The sequence below is a fragment of the Pleurodeles waltl genome, chromosome 6 (genome assembly GCF_031143425.1).
Source record: "Pleurodeles waltl isolate 20211129_DDA chromosome 6, aPleWal1.hap1.20221129, whole genome shotgun sequence".
Taxonomy (NCBI): Eukaryota; Metazoa; Chordata; class Amphibia; order Caudata; family Salamandridae; genus Pleurodeles; species Pleurodeles waltl.
The window spans coordinates 920,069,718-920,089,397 of NC_090445.1; the positions used below are offsets into that span (position 1 = coordinate 920,069,718).

General features: G+C 42.7%; 1 protein-coding gene across 4 annotated transcripts in view; it reads right to left on the minus strand.

The window, feature by feature from the left end:
• The window catches only part of C6H10orf143 (chromosome 6 C10orf143 homolog), an 84,266-nt gene that overhangs the window by 30,812 nt on the left and 33,774 nt on the right, over positions 1-19,680 (minus strand). For 3 of the 4 annotated variants that reach the window (XM_069239735.1, XM_069239733.1, XM_069239732.1), the window contains 2 exons: positions 3,695-3,862; positions 3,508-3,573 (listed from right to left, as the gene is read on the minus strand). In XM_069239735.1, coding sequence (XP_069095836.1) covers positions 3,508-3,573; positions 3,695-3,862 — 234 coding nt within the window. Of the gene's footprint in view, positions 1-3,270; positions 3,361-3,507; positions 3,574-3,694; positions 3,863-19,680 lie in introns of those variants that run through there. The other variant, XM_069239734.1, reaches the window with a different exon arrangement.

The window sequence follows — 19,680 nt, forward strand, 5'->3', positions numbered from 1 at the left end:
CTGGGTAGATCTAATGAAAATGCTCGCCATTGGGAAGTACTACCTTCATATTTGTTAAAAAGTACAACCTGTTTCAAGATGGCTTCTATTTCAAGATTTCTTCATATAGGTTTCTGGGCACATTTTGAGAAAAAATAAACCATTCTGTGTGCACATTTATGGGGTATAAATACTTCTAGAGTATTCCTATTCAAATTATTGCATGAAGGGGATATTGCAATGCCTTGAGGGGATATTTTTAGGTGAAATTTGCGATAATCCACAAAATTCATACCATCCAGAGTCCCCACATTTTTCTCAATTAAATCGGTACCCCAGTTGTGTGGCTAAACCCATCACCTGTGACAGGAATGGATGAAAACTATGACCATATGAATTCAATGGGGTCTTTGCATGTTCCCCGGTTTGGTATTTTCTTTTTTCTGGTAATTGACCCTAGACACACAAGTGAGAATGCTGGGTAGTAGAAATGTTGTGAATCCCCACACTTTCCCCTCAAGCAAATATGATGCTGATTTGTGCTTTCAGCCAACATTTGAGGTTTGCAGGGCATTGTAGGTAAACAAAAGTAACGGGAACCATGCAAGCTACACCACCATAGATACGCCTGGGTCTCTCAGTTCCATACCTGCCCATTGTTCATAGGTCCCCGAACAGCGCATCCATTTACTGCAGAAAGTGAGAGACTATTGGGTTTTACCCCCACTCTGATGGACCATGTGTCAAAGCTACATCCAAAAGTGTTTATATTTTCTCTCACTTGTCATGGAAGTGCTGCTCCAAACTTCCCTGGTGTTTTGGGGGTGTATCCCAGTTTAGGTACCACAGTTGTTGCGATCCCCAAGGAAGGGTCAACTGGGCAGAGTGGCCTTGTGAAAACGGGACACTGTCTCATTTCCAGGGGCACCACTTCCACTTGGACTGGTGGTGGGAGGGCTGAGATATGCCCCCGAACCACCGATCAAAAGCAATCAGTGTCAACTGGTTTTACTTTCAATCAGAGTGACAGAGTAAGGGGGGTGAGCAATCCTTTAGGGGACTCCCCACTCAGACCTAAGCCCCCAGATAATGTTGAGATGTAGTACTCTCGGAGGCCCTTCTTCATCTTCAGTAGGTGGAGGCCCATCACTTTGTGTTACGTCACTGGAACTAGCCTCTAGACCAAGCTGCATAACCCTTATGTACACCAGATCAAAAGTACAATTCTATAACAAGCCAGTCATCCTGTACAGTAAATTCTTTCTATTTTTATGGCTAGATTCCATTTTTACTGTGCCTCCCACTCATTTGGTTTTTAATGTTTCTAATGTAATAGCCACGCACGTTTTGAAAGCTGGAGAGAGAGACAGATTCAAAAACACAGTGTTCATTTAATTAAGCTTTCAACTTTGGCGAAAAGAGCCTCACAATAGATGGCAAAATACCAATGCATGTGAAAAAGAAAAAGCCAAAACATAAGAAAAAAAGGGGAGGTAAGTTAGAGGGATTTGTAAAGGGTGAAAACTCTCCTGGTATTATCATACAATTATGTCAAAAATAGATGCATGCACACCTATAAGAGGTAATCATATATATGGTGCATAGTAGGATTAAAGGAACTTTCTTTTTCCCAGCATGCATCTGAAATGCAGCAACAACACAGTTGGCTTATAAACCTGTGATTACAGTATTTCAGCACTAGAAATTAGGTGACGACATACCTTGGACCTAGACCCAGGAAACTGTTGTGGTCATATAGCCTATATCATAGACATTCATTTGGGGTGGTGGGCAATGCTCTCTGCATTATGAAAAGCGCTGGAGCGTGTTTGCTGGCCTTATCCTTGTGCCCAGTTTTTAGTGAAACACAGCATTTTTCTCATTTATCATTAGAGCCAAGGTTGCCGGTATTTACCGTTTCAGGCAATACAATAACAGAAAAGTAAGAAACCCTCACAAACGGCCTTTGTGCTGCTATAAGACTATTTTATAATTTTGTGTCAAAGGAATCAGCGAAAGAGCAGATTGATCAACTGGCCACATGTAAATAACAATGACATTTCAGAGCCTCTACCACAGTCTGAGTTTTTTTTTTATACGTGCTTCCACAGAGAACATTATGCGTTAATACTCATTTGTTTTTCTATAATACTCGACACTATTAAAAATTGAACAGGCCAAGACAGAATTTATCTTACAACTTGTGATTATTAGAAGCAAACAACCCTGGGGAGAAGAAATGTAATTTGATGGTATTTTATCATGCCTGCGTGATTAGTGGAAGCAACTGGTTCGACCTTTTGAAAGAAGGATAACGTATGTCAACAACATTAACTTTGTGAACCATCAACTCCTCCTTTTGTAACAAAAGAAACCTTTATTTTCAAATAATTGTACATTATTGGTCCAGTCCATGGTGGACTGCAGCTTGAGCTGTGGATGGGCAACTCTAACGTTTTTCCTGAACCACTGCGGGTTTGACTCCATGCTGCAGCATGAGGGATTACAGCTGCATCAACTCTCACTTGGTTTAAAGGGGCTTGCCTGAAAAGTTGTGGACAAGTCTATTCCTCATGTAAACAAAACTCTTGAAGTGCTGAGTGTCGTACTATTTCTAGGAGTGAAGCTTTCGAACTCGTGGGGATCCTAAGCTTTAAAGAAAACCAAATGAATAGGAAGACTTTTAGAGGCACGAAAAGATACATAACACTCTTCGTCGGTTAATATTCAAACAATTTCAGTTTTGCTATTTTTCCAGGAAAAAGCAGATAATATTCCAAAAATATCCGAGAACTTTTCAGTGCTCACGTTTAATAGTAGGGATAATATTCTTAGAGGACATGGAGTGGTATACATTTTTAGAGTCTAACATTTCTGACCCATATGTATGTTTCTTGGCCATTTACGGTCATTAAAAAAAACACTTTATGTTCAGACAATAGATGGCTTCACTCTATCCTTTAATAAAACTCTAAAAATAAAACGAAACCAAAATAGTCTGTTTTCGGTGGCTTGTTCTTTATTTTATTTTTTAATATCAGGGACCTACTTTGGGAACCCATAGCGATTTTCATATATTACTTCTAAATTTTACACTCACTATGCATCACTTAATTATACTGGCATACCGATGTAGATCTTTCACAGGGTAAGGCCCAGACGAGATCAGTTTTTCACTCCATACTGCTAGAACACACAGCGCACAAATTGCACATTTGCCATAAACAATAAGAATAGACTATCAGCACTTACTCCAAAAGATTAAAAAAATATGATGCGTTAAGCAAACATTACTGACATTTATTTTTAAACAAACCTTATTTCCAAATTATTTGTAAGCATAGAATCTGAGGGATCATTCTGCGCTCTGCTAGCATGCTTCTAAAAAGGCAAAATGAATCTTTTTTATTTACATGCCTTATTCTTGAGAAGTGTAATTGCAGTTTTTATTAAGTTTATGTTTTATGGATCTAATATTTAAGTACAAGTCTATATTCTCTGTCACAGTAAGAAGGTTAATATACTTACAGATTCTCCAGCAATACATCTTAGGCACGGCTGGACAGAACCGCTGCTTTCATGGTTTTGAAGAATCTAGTGAACAAATTAAAGATATAAAACTTCACCCGTGGAAGTCAAACTAATTTTTTATGTCATGATTGCCTTTGTTTTAAATATGTCCTTGAAAAGGATATCGTGGATGAAGTCAACATACCACTGAACTGTGTTGTTCCATTACGTTTCTAAGAAAATTGTCTTGCTCGGAGTTTTCTTGACTAGGCGAAAGCTGCATGTCCCAATAACCCAGCAGGCACTCCTTTAAAGGCTGGAAAAGGCCACCCTTTCCTCTTTGAACAGACTCTACTCCTTTGCAAACTCTTTTCTTAAAAGAAAAAACATGCTTTTAAAAGAGGGAAAAATCACAGAGGGTTAATAGTTCAATTTAGGAACTCATTGCACAAAACAGTAGAAGACAATACACTTTCAAGTGTTTGCGAATCCTTCTAGGCGCTAAAACATTGTATAAATGGGTCACTGTACATAAAAACAATAAAACTAAACAAATAAATGCAGTACTCCCTTTGTGCTATGGAGTCGTTCTAGAAACTGTGGTCGTGTTCTAAGGACGGCTCCAGGCTGTTCTGGAACCTACGGGTGTTGGGAGCACTGCTACTCCCCCACATGCCCCATGCAACATGTCTCCATTGTGGGGTGGCAGTGGAAGCGCTTCTGCTGCCACCCTTCACCCCTTTCCCATTGCGATCTGATGCCGTCAGTGCACACATGGCACACAGATGTCATCAAATGGCGCAGTGAACATGCTGGAAGCCATTTGCTTCCAGTGCATCCAGGAGACAGCCCACATTTTGCTAAGTCCTCCTCTGGGAAGTGGGGTTTAGGGGCCATACAGACACTGGAGGAAAGGAATGATTTCTTCCTTAACCCCTGTGTCGGTATGTAGTGGATTCCTGCTCAGCGGTGGCAGGTGGGGCCGTGATTGTGGAGCAGGAATTTATTCCCCTAGACCACCAGGGCTTTTTTTTGTTATTGGGGGGACAATTATAATCTGTTTCAGCCCCTTTTGGGGGCTAGTTCGGCAGTTTTATTTTCCAGCCGATCTGTTATATTTATTGCTGGGAGAGACTACTTGGGCAAGGATTTTTGTCGTATTCCGACATTTTTCTTTTTTTACTATTGTGCCCTGTCCGCTAAGGCAGATTGGACGTTTTAAGACCGATCTGCCCTCTTTGTGTGCTTTGTAAATTTGGACTTTTCACTCCAGATTACTATATGCCAGTAGTTTTACTTTGTTTGTAAAATAAGTAATAACCTTTGGTTTTATCAGACTGCTGGTTATTGTCCACGTATTTGTTGTATTACTTTTATTGGGAATGATTATGGGTAACTGCAGGTTAACCTGTCACCAAGTTGCTGGTTTGCTTTTCGAACCTTCCTTCAACTATGATTCTGAGACTGACTCTGCTTCTAAGGCAGAGGGCAAAGTCCAAGATTCTGGCAATTCATTTTCTGTGCAAGGGGAATCATCTGATGATGAAGCCACTCAGTACAGAGGAGGTGCCTCTTTTAGAGGAGGACACTGAGAGGATGATAGTGCAGCAAGAGGAATCTGGATTACAGCTTGAGGCTGAAAGGCTTCCCATTGGAAGGGCTGAACTCTGGGTTGCCCCAAACATGGTACAACTTGTGTTGCCCCCTTCCCAGCCCTCCCCCTTAGGGGTGTTTCAGGGTGTAGAGTCAATACTGAAAACCTTTTGCCTATCAATTTCTTTTAGTTGTTTATGGACAATGTATTTTTGGATAAGATTGCTGATGAGACAAATTTCTATGCTGAACAGTAATTGAGAGACAACAGTGATAGACCTAAGCCCCACTCTACAGCTAGTCGGTAGACTCCCACAAATCTGGATGAGCTGAAGAAGTTCAGGGGTTTAACTTTTGATGGGAATGACAAGGAAGTCATCGATGTCTTCATATTAGTTTACTAGTCCCTTGATGGCGACTGCTATATTTCATACAACCACGAGTCGTGATTGGGATTTGCTTCTGATGCTGCATTTTGTTGATAAAGCTTCAGCATTGCCACAGGATCACCCTGACTGTAACTGTCTCTTCAAGATTCAAGCTGTCCTTCATCATTTTGTAGATCGCTTTCCAGAGATCTATAGTCCAGGAAAATAAATAGCTGTGGATAAGTCTTTGGCCCCGCTCAAGGGTCATTTATTTTTTAGGAAACAGAGCGAGTTATGGAATTAACAATGTATATGCTGTTAGAGTAGTAACTGTTATTGTATTTATATGGTGTGTAATACCCCTGACAAGGCACTGAAGTGCTTTTTGGTAAGTAGCGCGCTGCTAAGGAACCAAAAAAGGATTAGGGGTGGATTAGTATAGAGAAATACAAGTTCATTTGAGCGTGGCCATGCATGTCTGTTAGCTGGATTGAATAGGATAATGGAGGGGAAGGAGGGAAGAGTCTCTAGAAATGGATTAGGGAGATCATAGTAGTAAAATGAGATTTGGGATGAGTCAACAGAGGGATACATGTGGGAAGAATTTACAAAGGGTTGTTTTGGAGATCATATAGTAAATGAGGTCTGGGGTGATCCAAGAATGGAAAGAGGAAGAAAGAATCTAGAAAGGGCTTCTTGGAAATCAAATTCTTAGAAAGAGGTTTGGGATGGGTCAGAGAGTGAAGGTAGAGGATATATTGAGAGCGGTATCGGGTGAGAGAGTACTGTATTGGGAGAGTTAAGTTTTTTTTTGTTTTTCCTTTCTTTTCTTCTACAGTAGGAGTAAAGTGATACATATATAGATACATAAGTACATTGAAAAGGTATACATATATAAAGAAAATAATATATTGAGATCTAAAGTTTTATTTTATCAATTTAGACTTTCAAGTGTTGTACTGGATAGATCTGTAGTCTCAGGGTGTACACTGGTAGGGATTCTTCTATTGACTCCCCTCCGGCTGTCAGTACGCTTTTGGAGTCTGTGACACTCTTGCATGTGGCACAATGCACTCTAATCATAAAGATTACCCTAAAGCACTTGTATGTAAAAAAAATAATAATAATAATTGAGGGGACAGTGCAGTGCCTTGCATGCTGATAAACTTCTAGCTGTGAAATCTTTAGACAGGAGAGATGTCCACATTCTGAGAACCATTCATTACAAATGTACTTCATCTGTGATTGTTTTGGATCAGGTTACTGAGGTGCTTAAACCTGTGCCAATTGTAGGCTACAATAAGTATATAGGTGGTGTAAATCGAGTAGATAAGTTGGAACCATACAGTGCTGTCCGTAAGGCTGACATTTGGTATAAGAAGTTGACTGTTCATTTGTTTTGACAACCTTCAATGCTTTTGTTGTATTCAAGGATTGTTCTCCAGATTCAAAGATGAACTTTGTTCAGTTTCAGCAGTCTGTAATAGGTTGCTTTGTTCTAGTTGAGCAGGCAAGTGTTCCTAGAGTTGGAGTGGTGGAGGATGTGGCTAGAGAAAAATATTACCACTTTCCCAATTACATTCCTCCCTTACCACAAAAAAAAAGACCCTTTCCCTGTAGGAGATGTAGAGTCCGTGTTTAAACAGGCATGTGATAGAGTGTTGTATATACTTCCCTGAGAGTCCTTCTAATCCTGGGCTATGTGTTTATCCATTAAAATCATACTACATGCATATCTAACATTGAGTTAACTGTGAGAGTAAAACGGAAATGACTGGTCTGTATCGCTTTCTAGTCTTTTGTTCAGTTTCACGGTTGTCGGTGGTTTGGTGTATTTATTTTGACCTGTTGTGTCTGCAGTCATAATTGTTTTTTTATTTCCTCCAAATTGGTTTGTTTTCTTGTTTGTTAAAAAAATGTGATGCCTGTGGGTGTTGTCTGGCATTCGCCTGGTTGTGTGTGTGTGTGTGTGGACTGGCAGTGTGCGTGGACTGGTGCTTGGCTGGCAGTGTGCAAAAACTGGTACATGGCTGTGGGGGTGTGCATGGACTGGCGTTTGGCTAGCAGTGTGCATAGACCAGTGTTTTGGCTTATGGTGTGGGTGGACTGGCACTTGGCTGGTAGGGTGAATGGACTGGTATTTGGCATTGTGTGTATTGACAAGCAGCAAGCCATTACACACAACCAATGAATTGTCAGCCCACACATTCCACCAGCTTCCAGACCGTCTGATTGTTGTGCATGATCGGTGGTGGTGTTACTATCCTTGTGGGGACTAGGTTGTGATAACACACTCACACTGTGGGGACTTGATTGCACTGTGGAGCCCTGAACCCAGGTCCCCACAAAAATGATTTAAAAAAAAAAAAAAGGGACTTCAGGAACACTTCTGCCAATTTGTACAACTTGGTTAAAAAAAATGCCTTGTGAAGACCTGTATTTCATTACGTGCGTCTATATTTATGCTCAGCTCTGCCACTGTAGACAGGAGGCGGTACTGCAGCCTTAAACACACTTGTGCACTTCTGGTGAGCAAAGTGTGTTTAAATGCAATTAGCAGCAGTAATGACATACATTTTAAAGGGAAGGTTACATAGCCCTATGTTTATCCAAATATTTTTCCATTCAAATTAACCTTTTCTCTGTGTATTAATATAAAACGCTATTGACATGAAGCTATTGAAATTAGACATTTCGGTTCTAAAATGTAGTGTTTTTATAACATTGCTAAAAGCAATTTCGGTCACTTTCAAATCCCAGAGTACTGCACTAATGCCTTTTGATCCTTAGCGGCAATTGAAGAATGATGGTGCAATACAATGCAATGCACTATAAACTAATTTCATCGTTTTTTGGCAAGTAACATAGAGGCTTCAGTGCCCATTGTTGCATTTAAATGCGTGTCGTAGAAATGCAGAGCCTTTATATTGCTTTGCCTTTCGTTAAATATTATTATGCACCATGGGATATGTTCCTTTAAATGATGGCCAGATGAGTGACACACTGGTGTTATTTTGCAATAAGGACTACATTTTCACAGGTAGCAAACTGAAGCAATATTATGCCCACAGCAGAAAAGGCATGTTCTTATATTGATAGTGATCTTCTTAGAAGATATAATCAAATATCACCATGATATGTAAGTACATATGAAACATTTGAACTGCTAATGTAAAAGCTGTTTCTTAAGCTTTTCAAATTAAAACAGTTTTGTGCCATCCCCAAAGGTGTGCAAATAATTATAACAAGCATTAGCAAAGCGAGTAGGTCCAATGGGTTTTATCATTTTGTACACCAGAGTGGCTGCTGTTCAGCATGGATAAAAGTTAGCAGCGTAGAGGAGAGTGAAGTGAAGTGTCACTCAGTGTCATACAGTGAAGTGAAGTGTGGTAGTGTGGAATGGCATAGAGCAACATGGAGTGGTGTAAAGTGAAGAAGGTGGCTGTGGAGTAGTGGAGAGGAGTGTTGTGGACTGGCACAGAGTGGACTGTTGTGGAGTACAGTGCAGAGTCATGGAGTGTAATGAAGCTTGTAGAGTATAGTGCAGTAGAATGGAGTAGAGTTGTGTATAGTGGTTTTGATTTGAGTGGTGTAGAGTTGAGGGGAAGAGTGGAAAGTTGTGGAGTGGCAGAAACTGGAGAGGAGTGCTGTGGAGTGTCCTTGAGTGACATGGAGTAGGGTGGAGTGTTGTAGAGTGGAAGGGCGTAGAGTGGAGAGTTCTGGAGTGGCATGGAGTGGAGTGGAGTGAAGTGGTGTAGAGTAGAGGGTTGTAGAGTAGAGTGGCATTGAGTGGCAGAGTGGGGTGGAATAGAGTTATGAAAAACAGAGTGGTGTGGAGTAGATTAATGGAGTAGACTGGAGTAGTGTGACAGAGTATAGTGGAGTAGAATGGAGTGGCGTAGAGTAAAGTGGCATAGAGTACACAAAGGCAGTTGCACAGAATGGAGTAAAGTGGAGAAAAGTGTTGTACAGTGCTGCAGAGTGGAGGGGCATAAAGTGGATTGTCAGAGTGGAGAATTGTAGAGTAGAGGAGCAAAGAGTGAAGGTACTTAGAGTGTTGTGGCATAGAGAGGAGCAGAGTAAAGTAGAGTTGAGTGGATGGTCGTAGAGTGCGATAGAATGGAGTGTTGTGGAGTGTTGTTGGGTGAAGTTTCATAGGGTACTGTTAGAGTGACGGGGAGTAGAATAAATTGTCGTAATGTATTAAAGTGGAGTAGAGTATAATAGTTGAGTGGAGTGGGAAGCAAGTGGTATTTAGTAGAGTGGCATAGAGTGGAGGGACATACAAAAGAGTGAAATAAAGAGTTGTAGAGTGGAGCGACAGAGTGGAGTAGATTGTTGGGGAATGCTGTAGAGTGGAGTATCGTAGAGTGTTCTGTGGTGTCAGAGTGGAATATCAGAGTGGAGGAAAGTGGAGTGGCATTGAGTGGAGTAGTGTAGCGTGAAGTAAAGTAGTATAGAGTGGAAAAAGTAGAGTGGTGTAGAGTGGGGTACAGCATAGGGTTGTAGAGTGGAGGGGCATAGAGTGTAATCGAGTAGAGTGGACTGGATTGTCATAGAAGAGATGCCATAGAGTGGAGTGAAGAGGGATAGGGTGAAGAGGGATAGGGTGGAGATGGATAGCGTGGAGTACCAATAGGAAGGAGTGTAGAGTATACGGTTATAGAGTGGAGTTAAGTGTCAGAGTAGAGTGACGAATAACTGAGTAGAGTGGCGAACAGCTTACTAGAGTGACGATCAGTTGAGAAGAGTGGCATAAAGTAGAGTGGCGTATAAGAGTAGAGTGTAGCGGAGCAGAGAGGCATAGAGTGGAGGGGTATAGAGTGGAGGTGAGCAGAAGGAAATAGAGTGGAGTATAGTGTTGTAGAGACAGGCGCATAGAGTGGAGTGGGGTGACAGAGTGGAGTGTTGTAGAGTGGAGTATTCTGGAATGGGATAAAGTGGAATGGGATAAAGTAGTGTCACTGAGTGTCAAAGTACAGTGGCATAGAGTGGACTGTCAGAGTGGAGTGGCTATGTAGCGGAGAGGCGTAGCATGGGGTACAGTGTTGTAGAGTGGAGTAGAGTATAGTAGTGTAGGGTGCCATAAAGTGGTGTAGAGTGGCATAGAGTGCAGGGAAATAGAGCGGAGGTGCATAGAGTGTATGGGAATAGAACGGATGGGCTTAGCGTGGAGTGTCGTAGTGTTGCAGAGTGGAATGCATAGAGGAGCATTGAGTGGAATGGCTTAGAGTGGAGGGCCATAAAGTGAATGGTTGTAGAACAGACGGGAGTACAGTGGCAGAGAGTGCCCAGGAGTGGCATGCAGCAGAGTATCATAGAGCGCAGGATATCGGGGGGGGGTCATAGAGCAGAGTAATGTAGAGTGAAGGGGCATAGAGTGGAGTGGCGTAGAGTAAAGTCAAAGAGCAGCATAGCATAGAGTGGAGTTGAGTGGCCTAAAGTTAAAGAAAATATATAAAGATTAGAACAGAGTGCTGCTGAGTGTTCTAAAGTGGAGTGGCATAGAACAGAGTTGGGTGCCACAGAGTGGAGTGGAATAGAGTGTCAGAGCGGAGAGGCTTAAACGGTCATTGAGTTTTGTGGCATAGAGTGGGGTTGCATTGACTGCTGTGGAGTGTCTTGGAGTGGAGATCGTGAAGTATCTCATGGAGTGGAGTGGGTTAGAATGGAGAGGGTTGGAGTGGAGTATTGTGGAGTGTAAAAGAGTGGAGTCTCAGTGGTGTGTCAGAGTGGCGTGGCGTAGAGTGAAGTGTTGTAGAGTGGAATGTCGTAGAGTGGAGTGCCATAGAATGGACTGTCATAGAATGGAGTGGATTAATATGTATAGTAATAAAAGTGTCATGGAGTAGAGATGACTAGAGTGGAGTAGAGTGGCATGGAGTAGAGCAATTCAGAGTGGCTTAGGCTGGCATAGAGAGGAGTGTCAGAGTACAGGGGTGTAGAGTGGAGGAACAAAGATTGGAGGGGCATCCAGAGCAGGAGTGTAGAGTGGCATAGTGATGCACAATAGTGTAGATTGTAGTGGCATGGAGTGTCAGAGAGAGTTGTAGAGTGTCAGGGAGTGGAGTGTCATCAAGGGCCATAGATGTAGGGTCGCAGAGTGGAGGGATGTAGAGCAGAAGGGCATAGAATGGAGGGGCAGAGAGTTGAGGGGCATAGAGTGTTGTAGAATGGAACAGAGTGTCGTAGAGTGAAGTGTGGCGGAGTGTAGGGGTATAGAGCGGAAGGTCAGAGTAGAGTGGAGCTCCTTAGAGTCAAGTAAAGGGACAGAGTATCGAAGAGAGGAGTGTCTTACAATGGAGTGCCAGAGAGTGAAGTAGAGACATACAGTGGGTTAAAGTCGAATGGAGTAGCGTGGAGTACAGTGGCCTAGGGTTAAGCGGTATAGAGTAAATCCTAACAGAGTTGAGTAAAGTGTCAGAGTGGAGTGGTGTAGAGTGGAGTGGAGTGGAGTGCCATGTAGTGGAGTGATGTACAGTGAAAGGATATAGAGGGGTGTCATACAGCGGCATAGCATAGTGTTGTAAAGTGCTGTATAGAGAAGTAACGTGTTCTAGAGTGAAGTAGTGTGCAGTGGAGTAGAGTAGAGTGTCAGAGTGGAGTGGCATAATATAGAGTTAAGTGGCATGGAGTCTTGTAGAGTGGAGTGGCATAGCGTGGTATACAGTGGCAGAAAATGTTGCTGAGTGAAGTGTCAGAGTGGCATAGAGTAGAAGGGTGTACAATGTTGTACAGGGGAGTGTTACAGAGTGTAGTGTAGTAGAGTGAAGTGTCATAGAATGGAGTGGCAGAGTGGAGTGACAGAGTGGAGTGGCATAAAGTGTTGTAGAGGGCCGTACATTGGAGTAAAGTGGCATGGAGTGCAGTAGAGGGGTGTGGCATAAAGTGTCATAAGGTGCCAGTGAGTGGCATAGAGTGGAGTGTCCTAGAATTACATTGTGTGTTGTAAAAATGAGTGCAGTAGCATAGAGTGGAGTAAAGTGTCAGAGAAGAGTGGTGTAGTATGGAATGTCAGAGTGGAGTAAAGTGGCATGGATTGTAAGAGTGGATTGGCATAGAGTGGAATGCTGTGGAGTGGAGTAAAGTGGCATGGAGTGTAATAGAATGGGGTGGTATATAGTGTCACAGGGTGCCCTAGAGTGTGGTAGGGATGCTTGGCGTAGGTGTGGACGGTGAGAGTGGAGTAAAGTGGTGTGGAGGGGCATGGAGTGGAATGGTGTGGAATGGTGTAGAGTGCTCTAAAGTGCAGTGATGTAGAGTGGTGTTTCATTGAGTGGAGTGAAGTAGAGTGGCGTGACATAGGTTGGAGTGACGAAGAGTCGAGTAAAGTGGCAATGAGTGTAGTAGAGTGGAGGGGAATAGTGTCAGAGTGCCACTCAGTGACGTAGAGTGGAGTGTCTTAGAGTGGCGTACTGTAGAGAGGCATACAGTGGCATAGAAAGGAGTGTTGTAGAGTGGAGTGTCAGAGTGGCATAAAGTGTTGTAGAGTGAAGTGGTGTAACGTAGAGGGGAGTAAAGTGTCATTGTAGTGGGTAGCATGGGGTGCTGTAGAGTGGAGTAAAGAGGCGTGGAGTGTAGCAGAATGGAGTAGGTTAGAGTGTGAGAGTGGCACAGAGTGTAGAGGAGTAGTTTGTAGAAATACGACTTGACTAGTCACAAGCAGGTTTTATTCTAATCATGTGGGGCATACACATTGTTTGGGACTTTGGGAAATGGGAAGCATTTTATTTGCTCACATAACAAGAAAGATAATCAGTTTTTACGATCCAGCTGGACTTAACACACATATTCTTCATATCAATTTAGTGGATGTGCAGAACTCATTTTCTTTCATAGGATTTAGTGTAAACTAGCTTGATTATCACGAAAATGCGGTTTTTGATTAAATGCATTCTCTGTACACACACTTTATGAAGAGTTCACGATACTTTAAAACGTTGTAGTATTTTAGCCCTACTGGCATATTCGAGCACACAATGAAATCATGCAATAGTTGAAGTATAGTTAACTAGTCAATAGGTGACATCTATACATATAGTTTTCACCAATATATACACATATGTGGAAATGTTTTTAGTGTTTGCTGGATAAGGTGCAAAATAATTAAGGGGATTCTCTGCACAATAATTAGCAAATTGTAATTTGTAAATTGTAGCACATTGTAACCTACTTTAGGATGTTCAGCTGAGACTTGCCGTAGCACGAGGATCTCTATGAAGTTTTCAATAGCAAGGAAACTCTCTCCAGGGCATGTTAATGAGCTTGGAGCTGTGAACTCGAGTCGCATCAGGTAACTGTGACCCATAACAAAGCTGTATTGTTTTCTTTGTACCTCTATGTAGTTGCATGAGACACCATTGCTCCTCCCCCCGTCAGCAGCAGGACCACCAAGTAAAGATTATCGCAAACTATGAACATGTGATCTTTGGACTTGACACAGGAAGACCATGAGAGAGAGTTTTTTTAATAACCTGAAGTGACAAAGGTTACGTCCCTGATGGAAAAACATGTTTGTCAGATACAAGGTGCCCACGCCATCATATGCTAATTCATAACACCAAGTAATGGCAGAGATGCCCCATGTGGTAATGGAATTGAGGGCAAGTGAGGGACAGTGCAAGGGCACTGGAGTCAGAGGAATCCATACATATATTACCATTTCAGCTGCAGGATTGAAAATGGAAAGTTGGGTGTGGGTAATTTATTTTCTTCTGTAGTGTATGCCAAACACCAAATGGTGGATCTTAGATTGGAGGTGTTGGACTTTTGCAGCTCCTGTATTTAGAATGGAGTTTAACCAGCAGTGGTGTAGTGCTCAAGTCTGGAGCCACAGGAGTGACTCCCACCTTGGCTGGCAACTGAGTAGGTTGTCACCAGAGAAGCCTGAGATGGACTGCCTTCACATCAACAGCAGTCAGACTGGTGTGACTTGCAAGAAATGTCTCATGGTTGTCATGTAGATGTAAGGGGGGTAGAGATGTAGCTCTATGTAAAGAAACTTCCACCACTTCACCAAACAATTAATTATAATATGGCTTTCAGTTTTCATACTTCTCTGACACCTTACTGCCTTTGAAACCCAGTAAATCTGTCTATTCTGCCTCATCCCATTTTTCCAAACCCATGACCCAGGCCAGCCTGGAGTGTCAGTTCTTGCAAGCCTCTGAACATGTGATACACCCACCATGAACTTTAAATGTTCTTGACCTCAGCAGTTCCAGGTGTACAGAATGGAAAGCTGGACACTTCGTGCAGACTACATATAGCTTTTTATCTCTAATGCTCTGTTGAAACCTTAATTCTGCAGTCCGTGTACCTGGTATTGACGAAAAGGCTCTGAAAGGCAAGGACACATTTAAAGCCAGACCTATGAACCCTTTCATTGCATGTTTGACTGAATATTGTGAGCCTCTAAAGTGGAAAAAGTTCAAGTTCGGGCAAAATGAGGGAAAGGTTTTTATTTACTTCTCAACCGCTCATGTGCCATTCTCTTCCCTCTCTACCTCTGAGGATCATAGGAAGGGCCCCTGGAATTATGTGAATATGTTGTAATGTGGTTCTGCCTTTTCATTACAGATTTGCTGCACTTGCCACATAATCCATCATCTTACGCACAACTTGAAAATGTTAACAAAAAAAATTGTTTCTGGAACAAACGTTAATAAACACACTGCCACACATTTTGCTCCGTAATTGCAAGCCCTTTATTTGAGGAGTGCTGTATTTAGGTGCTTAACTGACACTAAATAAAGTGAAACCTTTTCTCACAGTGTTACCCATGTGTGAAAATGATAACATGGTGACTTAATACTGCCACTAATTATGCAACATTATGTCATAATTTGCCCTTTTGTGCTGTATAATTTAGCCAACCTTGCTGCACAATTTCGTCCTCCCCTGCTGTATTCCGGTGGCCCTGGTCAGAGGCGGTGCAAAGGAAGGCAATCAGGTGCAAACAACGGCGATGATCAACTTTTGCGTGCAAAAGCTCTTCTGCTTGCCAAATCTACATGAGTTAAGCTCTAAAATCACACTTCTATGTTTCCACGTAAAGGCAGACCTACTAAACTAGCACGATCACGCTTTGTGTGAAATTGTAGCAGCAAATGAAACTCAAAACAATAGCCAAGCAGAATGTAGCGTGATACCTCCTAAACATAACATGTAATTTGCCCTTGCATGGCTGATTGCCATCACGTAGCCATTTGTATTTAATGGTGTACTTGGAGTATGATTTTTCATAGAAGGCACAGCTGTCTCTCACTTTTGTGCCTGGCAATTCTTAGTGTCCTTGGACGAGCAGGGCGGATTACAATTTTTTTTACAATTTGCACAATGTAGCGCTGCATATTTTCACGCAGTGCTGTGTAGTCCAACTTTGGAATTATTTGTTTTTATACCAATCACAAAAAGAGAACTTTTATAAAGCTTTAATAAATATGGTGCACCAGGCATTTCTCACAGCCTTGCCCAATGCTTCTTTGTGATTTCCAAGTACAACCGAAATGTGTTTGGGACAGCAGGGTGTGGGGAAAGGTGTTCGTCGGCAGCTTAGGATCTTGACTTTGACCTCTGTCTCCTATCCGGGAGTTAAACACAAAGGTCACATCTGCATTTATTAACACCTTTAAGTCCACGGCCTAGAAACTTTGTGTTGTTAATACAGGGAGGGCATCCCGTCTGCCTGAGAAGGGTGGAAGTTTTCATTTCTTTATTTTTCTAACAACTGCATCGCAGAGCCTAGGTTGTCAGTACCATCTTGCAGTAATAGTATTTTATAGGGTGCTTCATGGCACATTTTTGCATTTTTTTTTTTATTCTGTAAATAACAGGTTAGTGTTAATTTAATGCTGAGAGGAAAAAGAGGGAAACAACCTTTAGGGCCTTTCTTCATTTTTTTCAGACGGTTACCATCTAATGTCCCTGGTCTGTTATCGACTTAATGATGGAACATATTAGTCATAATTTTAAAACTGTTCAACTTTTAAAAGTCAGCCCGCTTTGGTGCACGCTCATGTCCTTGCTGTCCGTGTAACATTATAGAATGTGATGCTCGTAGTCATAGTATGTAAAAAATAAGAGAATGTAAAAATAAATTTGACACAGCGATTCTTAAGTGGAATAGGCAGTTTACCACATTTTTAATTTTTGGCTATTAGATGAGATTACTGGGCAGCTTTGTTTCCATTTTTTTTTGTTTGTCATTTGAAGTGAGGAGGACTGAATGCACTTACTGTGGAAGTCTGATTAAAAGAACCAGCAACCACTGATCTCTGTGATGGGGCCATGCTGTTTGTTCAAACTTCATACACAATGAACTGCGAGTTTCCCTTCTGGCCAAGGACAAGGCAGACTGGCATTAGAGTAATGGGTTTTGCATTCATCACTCATAGGTGAATCTTTCAACCAATGGCATTTTTTGTCTACTCTAGGATGCACAGAACATTCTGGAATGTCTACGGCATGCCTGGAGGTAAGGAATGGCTGGCATTACTTAGCAGCTCCATGGCAGCTCAAATCATGAATGGGAAAAAATATATATATATATATATATATATATATATATATATATATATATCCTGGGTTCACAGCTAAATAGTTCCCAGTTAGGACCATGCTTCCATAGAAAAAGCTTTTTTTGACTTGCCTATATCTTTGGCACCGTTTGATGAATCTTTACAAAATATATTCCAAAAGACGTGTGCCATCCATTCTTGTTATGCATGAGAAGTTTCAGGGTGATCCATCAAGTGGAAGCCAAGAAAAAAGGGGGGGGGGAGGGGGTGAACGTGCATTTCACGTGATAATTCCCATAGGAGTTTTGAACACAACTACAGCCCAATCTGCTGGACTGAATTACACCAAAAATGACAGAAAGCTAGATTTAGTTTCGCAGATTGTGCTTTTGGTATAAATCTGTTCAGTAGTTTTAGAGATATTAAAGGGAAAATAAATTTGTATATCTAGAGCAATGGATTGTCCCGGACAACTCAGCAGATAATAAGAGCTTATGCACTGAGCTGCAGAGCTGATTGGGTGAGAACACTTCCAACCAGGAAGTGCTGGCAGCCGTTCTGGGACTCGGCTTCAGCAGAGTCTCAGAAAAAAAAAAGGGGGGGGGGGGGAAAGGAAAGAGGCCAGGGTAGGGACAGCCTGACCCTTTAGCTCTGGAGCTGTGCTCCCAGAGGGTCAAATATAAAGCGGGTGAACTAAAATAATGAAGGGGGTCTGTTGTGAAGCCCGGCCCCGGGGACCACCACCTTCCTGGGGCCATTGTATTTTGGAGGGGGGCTGCGCGGCCCCCCTTCAAGAGCCAGTTATGGCCAGCTCCTGCCAAAAGTGGGTCCCGTGCTTGCTATGCCACCAGATTCAAGCTAGCCTGGCTGATGCAGGGTGATACCCTGAAACCGGTCCCAGGATGCTTGTTTCTGGTCCAGGGAGGACCTGGCCTGGCAGTTCGGACTGGACTGTTCCCATGGTGAACAGGGCAAGACTGATTTGCATATGGCTGGGTCCAAACTGGAATGGCATAGCAAGCACAAAAAGCGATGGATTAAACCCACATCTGTAACTGGGGGGTGAATGTTTGATTTGCTCTGGATTCCGTCCATCATCTGTTGTTTTTACACCAAAATGAAGGGCCCGATACGATCTTGGTGGATGGAATACAGTAATTCTGTCCACCGTATTTCAAGTTCCATAAGATATAATGGAATTGTAATTTGGCAGACAAGATATCCGTCACATTTGTGATGGTTCGCCATTTTCATAATCAGGCTCCAAGTCTTTTGCATCGAAACAAACCAACATGTGTGGAAAATGTTGTAATGTACCTGCAACTTTTTTCGAGTTCCATCTGATGATAACCTTTATTTAAATCTGAGCAAGAGAAACCCTTGGCACCATTTAATTGTATTATCATGTCCGTAATGTTTGGACCCAAGGGTCCTCCCTCAGCCCCGCCCTCTTCAACATTTACATGGCCCCCTCTCGCCAACATCCTCCGACAACACAGAATCACCATCATATCCTACGCAGACGACACCCAGCTCATCATCTCCCTCACACGAAACCCTACCGCCGCCAAAACCAACCTCCATGCTGGGTTCCTTGACACCGCCAAATGGATGACAGCAAACCACCTCAAGCTCACCTCCAACAAAACCAAAATCATCATCTTTGGCCCCAACAAAACCATATGGGACGACTCCTGGTGGCCCACCGTCCTAGGTTCCCCACCAACACCCTCAAACCACGCACGCAACCTCGGCATCATACTGGACCCTTCCCTCTCCATGACCCAGCAAATCAGCGCCATCACCTCCTCCTGTTTCAACACCCTCTGCATACTGCAAAAAACCTTCAAATGGATTCCCACAGAGACCAGAAAGACAGTCACCAATGTACTCATCAGCAGCAGGCTATACTACGGAAACGCCCTCTACGCCGGCACCACACTCAAAAGCTCAAACGCCGCCCCCCTCATCCTGGACCTCCCACGCCATGAACACATCTCCTCACACCTCAGATCCCTTCACTGGCTTCTGATCGACAAGAGGATCACCTTCAAAATCCTCATCCATGCACACAAATCCCTCCACAACACTGGACCAACCTACCTAAACGAAAGAGTGAACTTCCACACCCCCACTCGCCACCTCCGCTCCTCTGACCTTGCACTCGTCACTGTCCCCCGCATACAACGCGCCACCACCGGAGGCAGATCCTTCTCCTACCTCGCCCCCAAGGCCTGGAATTCCCTCCCCACCAACCTCCGCAAGACTCAGAACCTCCTGCTCTTCAGAAAAAACCTCAAGACGTGGCTTTTCGAACAGTAATCAGCCTCCCCTCCCCACCCTCCCAGCGCCTTGAGACCCTCACGGGTGAGTAGCGCGCTCTATAATTTTATTTTTTATTTGATTGATTGATTGATTGATTGATTGACCTGAATGTCGTTCTGATTAAATTACCTTGTTTGTCTGCCGCATGTCAATGCAGATGCATACAGCTCCTTCACTTTTGGGCACTACCACTATGGGAGAAACCCATAGTGTTGGACCAGTGGAACGTTGAATAATGTCATGTCATGTTTCAGTAACAATTCAAATTATTTTAGAGCAGCTTCTTGTAAACGAAAAGCAATTTGTCCATGTTTTGGAGCAGCAGCATGAACATCTTCATTAATATGCAGTTTTACTTTCATAATCTTAAACTTTCCTAAACCATG